The 6,977-nt window shown below is 27.7% G+C and overlaps 1 protein-coding gene across 1 annotated transcript; it reads left to right on the forward strand.

The window, feature by feature from the left end:
• Positions 1-2,093: 2,093 nt before the first annotated feature.
• On the forward strand, positions 2,094-4,250 carry LOC112593950 (zinc finger MYM-type protein 1-like). Its single transcript, XM_025338540.1, has 3 exons — positions 2,094-3,621; positions 3,742-3,955; positions 4,034-4,250. Exons 1-3 carry the CDS (start codon positions 2,094-2,096, stop codon positions 4,248-4,250), a joined length of 1,959 nt encoding a protein of 652 aa, XP_025194325.1.
• Positions 4,251-6,977: the final 2,727 nt, after the last annotated feature.

The following is a 6,977-nucleotide window of genomic DNA, read 5'->3' on the forward strand; positions in this document are numbered from 1 at the left end:
GCAGTAGCGTATTTAGGGGCAGGCTATGAGGCTAGAGCCTAGGGCGGCTTTTTGGGGTAGGCGGCTTATTTTTATAATCAAGAGATAGGTAGATACTTGGAAAAATTATTTTAATACATTTTATAAATTAATATGTTTTGATTATTGATACATATGACATGCCATTTAACAAGTTCATGTGAAATAAATTTATGGATGTTTTCTAAAAATATAACTGTTATCGGAAAAGATAACAATAATATTGTACTTATTGCCACTAATTGTCTACCACGATTAAAGATATTATTTAATCGTGATGTCTACCCGCGTCTATTCTTCTGATTCACTGTAACAGAAAGTTATTGTATATTTTTACTATTATTAGCAATAATTGATAATTTTGCGTTCAATAAACGTAAAACTTTTATTTATTTTAAATTCATTTTAACGTTGACAACGTACGCGAGTAGTTTGGAACTGGATATCATAACATTTTAAGCCAAGCCAAGTCATTCCGATAAGGTAAATATTTAATTATTATTTTATTTAAGCTTCTAGGGAACTAATTTATAATTTATAAACAGTTTTATAAATATTCTACGTCGCTTACATATTATAGATATTTTAAATTGCTTAAACTAATTTTTTAAAAATTTTATCTATTGTAGCATTTAATACATTATATTTTTTTTATTTTTGGTCAAATTTTGTTAATAAATTAAAGTTTGCAGTACATTCATTTTATATTTTCATACAGTTATTACTAGGGCTAGGATTTGTATGCAATAAAAATTGTACAATATGCATTTTAGTTTTTGAAGGATACACACAAAAATATATTTATTTCAAGAAATGCATCATTGATTAGCTGATTATCATAAAATACATAATTAAAAATTAAAAATTATTTATTTATTTTTAGCTTAGATTAATTTTATTATTATTTATTATCTTAGTAAAAAAATCTATAATTCTCAAATATTAATGATCGGTGAACGTATATAGAACATAATAATATATTGTACCATAGGATTGTATTTATAAAAATAAAATTGATGTTTGACCATAAACAAAGTTATATACTTTGATCAGTTTAATTATTATCGACTTAAATACAATAATTCGATCATACTATATATGCAAAAAAAACAATGCAAAATAAAAATAGTACCATTTTCATCACAATAATATAAATCGTGGATATTACTCACTTAAATTCCGTTTGGACGTAGTAAAAAAACATGCTGCTTCATACAAATCCTAGCCCTGATTATTACCAATTACTATGAACATTGAATATAATGTTTTAAGTTATAATGTTATAACTTCTAAATTTTACAGGGTACATTTTTTTGTTATAATAAATAGTGCACCCGCTAGAAGGTCAATTTATTATAGTTTTAATATAATGATATTAGATTTGATAATTATATTATAAATTTAAATATCGAAGCATTCGCTTCATTTAAGTCCCAATATAGGGTTATATAAAGGTAAATATAAATTTTAAATCAGTTGCCTTTTTTTTTTTTTGTAAATTTAGTTTCGAAGTCTTGAAAGTATAATATTGCATAATCAATATGAAAAGAACTAAACTAAGTGGTGCTCAGTACAAACGATTATCAAAAGAAAAAAATGAAATACAAAAAAAAGTATTAAGTCAAACAAAAAAATTGGATTCGTTTTTTCCTTCTAATAAAAATTGTTCAAATATATCCGAATTAAAAACTGACTGTTCTGTGAATGACTCTGGTGAAATTCCTTTTGCAAATTTGAACTCTCCTGAACAGACTAGTAATATTATAAATTACATCGATAAAAATAAATTAGAATATTCAAAAAATTCTGAACAAATTATCGATAATATAAGTAATACTGGAAATAGTACTTCTAAAAATTTAAATATTGTTTTTGACCAATCAGTTGATAGAGTAGATGGCGAAATGTATGACACCACCAGTGGTAGTTTTGAAAATTCAAATATTGTTGAAAAAATAGTTGATAGTGTGAATATTGATAAATGTATTTCTGTAAGCAATGATGCGTTTGAATCAAATCATAAGAATAACAATGTATTTTTCGATAAAGACCCTGCGTTATGGATATGTAATGAAATGACTCGTGATCACTTTGTCGTACACGGTTTTCATCAGAATAAAGATGTTGATTTATCCAAATCCAAAAGACAATATTCTGATCAAATAAGGTACTTAAACAAGCGTGTTTTTGTAAAAGTACTCAAAAATGGAGAAACGTGTGATAGGACATGGCTAGTATATTCTGAAAGTTTAGGAAAAGTTTTTTGTGGTCCTTGTTTATTATTTAATCATGGAAATAACAATTTACTAGCGTCAACAGGATATGATGACTGGAAAAATGCAAATGTACGCCTTAACCAACACGAAAATTCAAATATTCATAAACAAAGTATTTTAATAATGAATGATAGAAGACATATTAGTTGCCGTGTAGATAAACAGATTGAGTCCCAAATAAATGAAGAAATAAATTATTGGCGTAATATTTTACATAGATTAGTGGTTATTACTCAGTCATTGTCTTCTCGTGGTTTATCATTTCGAGGACATGATCAAAATATAGGGTCAATTCACAATGGTAATTTTTTAATGGTCGTTGAAGTTTTGGCAAAATTTGATCCATTTATGTCTCAACACATTGCAAAATACGGTAACAAAGGTAGTGGATCGACTTCATATTTATCTTCTACTATTTATGAGGAACTTATACAACTTATGGCTAATAAAGTAACTTCTAAAATTATAGACGAAATAAAAAAAAACAAATATTTTTCTATAGTGTTAGATTCGACTCCTGATTTTTCTCACTCTGATCAGTTATCTATTATCTTACGCTACGTTCATCAGGGTGTCCCAGTTGAACACTTTTTGACTTTTATTTCTGGATGCAGTCATAAATCTCAACAGCTTTGTGAAGTTGCTTGTAACACTTTAAAAAAATTTAACATCCCCATTGAAGATTGTCGGGGTCAGTCATATGACAATGCCAGCAACATGTCAGGACAATATACAGGACTACAAGCAAGAATAAGAGAAATAAATCCTCTTGCTGTGTATGTCCCATGCGCTGCGCACTCGCTGAATTTAGTTGGAGTCCATGCTGTAGAATGTTGTCCTGAAGCTACTAATTTTTTTTGTAATCTACAGCATTTATATACTTTCTTTTCTGCTTCAACTCATAGATGGGATATTTTAATGACTCATTTCAGCTCTAAATCTAAAACATTGAAACGAATTAATACTACAAGATGGAGTTCAAGGGATGATGCTTGTCTCAGCTATAATGAGTCTTGGAATGAAATAATAAATGCTCTGTCAGAAATAGAAAAAGAAAATAGTGAAACACCAGAAACTCGAAGTGAAGCAGCTGGGTTACGTCATAACTTTGAATACTTGGAAACTAATTTTATGGCAATTTTATGGGGTTTTTTACTAAATAGATTAAATGCTGTAAGCAAAAAATTACAAAGTATTGAAATCGATGTAGTCATTGTTTTGGAGTTATATGATTCATTAATTGAACTTATACGTTCACAACGTAATGAATTTGATAATTACGAAGAGAAAGCACTTATTCGATCTACAATAAAACAGTATAAAACTAGTATATCAAGAAAAAAAAAGAAAAAAATTCAATACGATGAAAATAGAACTGGTGACACTGATCTTAATGAAAAGGATAACTTTAGAATAAATTCGTTTATGGTAATTCTTGATGTTTTAGGAAATGAATTATTAAAAAGACGTCAGGCTTATAATTCATTCTGTGAACCCTTTTTTTTCTTGACAAGATTATTTGAATTGAATCCATGTGAGATAAAACATAAATCAAACAACCTCTGGAAAATATATCCAAATGATATTGATCGTGAAGACTTGCAAACGGAATTATTACATTTAAAAGATCATTTACTTATTAAATTTGGTCCAAAAACACAGTCTCCTTTAAAATTAATAAAATTTATTTTTGAAAATGAACTTAAAAAAGTATACCCGAATGTAGAAATTATTTTAAGAATTTTTGTTTGTACACCTGCAACTAATTGTTCGGCCGAAAGATCGTTTTCGTGCCTCAAAAGGATTAAAAATTATCAAAGATCGACAATGAGCCAACAGAGATTAAATGCTTTAGCAACATTGTGTATTGAAAATAAAATTACAACAGAAATGGATTATGAAGACATCATAAAAGCCTTTGCGGAACAAAAAAGCAGAAGAAAAATAATTCTATAATATTTAATTTTAGGTATTTTAATGAAAAAAAATGTTTTCACAAATATTTGTAACATTTAAAAAAAGGTAATTATTTAATAAATTTAAAGTTTTTTTTATATACGATTTTGCTATTGATATTATTTATGTTGACTATGATTATATATTATGTTGATTTTTTACTTTCCATTGTTATGAAACTGTACAAGAGTCGTATTGACAATTAAAAAAAAACTATTAGGCCTGCAGAAGCATGTATTTTTTTAAATTTGTTTGTTTTAAAGATTTAATATAAATTATTTTAATAAAAATGTGCATACAAAAATTTATCATGAAAGGTTCAGACCAAATATTGTTGATTCTTTGGTGTCACGAGGTAAGGATAGGAGCGCCAGAATAATTTAGCCTATGGGTGCCAAAAAGCTAAATACGCCACTGACTAGAAGTATGTTAATTATTCGCCAGCTTATAGGTCTAAACGCATGAAAAATCCAATCGTTTAGAGCCCCCTTAATAGAAGTCGTAATTCTACTTTTTCGTTACCTATTTGTTGAAAATTCGACACCCAAAAAATCTAAAATATGTATTAAATCGCCTATAGACAATAAATAATAAAGATACAAACATTTTGGTACAGAAAGTAATTAAATTTTTTTTTCTAGGGAATTCTGCAAAAATTCCTTTTCTGTAAGTTTTTTTTCGAAGTTCTAATTATTACGATTTATCTTTAAGATTCAAGGTTGGTTATTATACTTACAGTAAATTAAATTAAATAAGTTACTTAAAAATATATGGAGGACTGTTGTCTCTATTTCACGAACCAAACTCGACTGATTAGCTATATCAATCTCGTACTCAACGATTTTGTGCAATTCTGACCTAAGCAAAAATCGCAGAATGCAGCATAAATAATGGGTCAGTATAACATGAATATCGTCACAACATATACAAAATATTAAAGGTAAAATGAAGAGTTAAACTATTTTGTTCTACAAAATTTGATTTTTTGATAAAAAATAAATAAACATAAATAAATATACATAGCACTGTGTAATTAAATTTTATTATATGGTATAATATATTGGGGAGACTCTCATAAAACATTTTTTAATTCACTGTATATATTACCCAAAACTTGACTATACAAGTATCATACCTACTTATTTCCATTAAAATACTCATTAAAGGAATTATTCAACAATACAAATATATTATCTATGTATTTATAAATTATACATGAGGCAAATTTTAATAAAATCTATACAATACTATGCACTAAATGCTATGGAAATAAGACAGAAAAACAGGAAAATACATTAAACCATTGTAACAAGTTCTAGGAACTCTTCCGATTACACGAGAAAAACTATTTTCAACAATTTAAATAATGAAGTAAAGAATCTAATGGATAAGTTTATGTGAAAATAAATCTAATAACTCCAATGATATAATTAATAAAAATAAAATAAAAAAATTAATTCATAAAATATATAATAATCTTGATGAGAATGCGTGTATTAATACAATTATAAGAGCGCTTTCAGACGAGACACTTTGTGGCCGACTACTTGTGTCTGAAAAGAATCGCGCGACTAAAATAAACGTTGCTATAAATAGAAGCGTACACATGAGACACAGACACCGTGTAAGTGTCGCGCCACCGATTTTGTGTGTCTCATCCCTTCTAGTGGCCAGACACAGTGTCGGAGTCTCGGCCACTGATAATATATGAATTTAAATTAGTACGTTTAAGCGAGACGTGTTTCAGAACAGAACCACTCTAATTATTTATTTTTTTTTATTAATTACCAAAATTAAAAAAAAATTAAGTACCTAAGTAAGTATGAGTTTTGATACTGACAAATTAATAATAGAAATTGAAGTCGCCCTTCATTATGGGATACATTGCATACCGATTATGCTAATAAAATTATTAAACAAGACAGCTGGAACGATGTTTGTCGAATTTTTAAGGAAGGATTTGATTCTATGGACGCAAAGGAGAAGAATAACTATTATAAGTATCTAAATATTTTAATATACCTCTCACCTCTTTTAATATTAATAGTACACTGTAAATTTTCCAATACAATTATAAGGATAGTTGTCCGTATAATTTTATGCCATGTGTATAATACCGCCGTGAAGTTGGCACCCCGACTTTGTCGTATCATCTTCAAACTGTATTGTACTTCTTCGGTTACATTGTAAACAAATTAAAAGATCTTATAAATTATATTTCTAGATTATTTATAGATATGAATCTAATACTTAATACAAATAAAACTTGGTTCAAAAAGAATGATATCAATAAAATAAAGAGTAAATATTACGATCGAAATTTATTTCCTATAATATTAATATACTATTCAGTTTTGTGTTTTAAGTTTACATGTCCAATTGAGTTATAAATTTTATTGTATTATTTGATAGGTACATATATTAGTATGAGTGTTACATAATATGCAGGCTGAGTAAGTTGCAAAATATGGTACTAGTTTGAGGCATTACAAAGTCGGGGTGCAACGTGAACTGCACCTAACCAATTTTCCTGCTGGCGTAAAAAGTGTTGCAAATTTTTGGTGTTGCAAATTGTTGCAATTAATTTGCAATACGGTACTAGTTTGAAGATGTGACAAAGTCGGGGTGCGAACGTGAACGCTTGAACTATATTTCAATTGGGGTTGTGGAACCATGTTGCAAATTTTTGTTGCAAATTGTTGCAATTAATTTGCAAAATACGATTTT

Source organism: Melanaphis sacchari, unplaced genomic scaffold, assembly GCF_002803265.2.
Source record: "Melanaphis sacchari strain LSU unplaced genomic scaffold, SCAv2.0 Contig215_pilon_pilon, whole genome shotgun sequence".
Taxonomy (NCBI): Eukaryota; Metazoa; Arthropoda; class Insecta; order Hemiptera; family Aphididae; genus Melanaphis; species Melanaphis sacchari.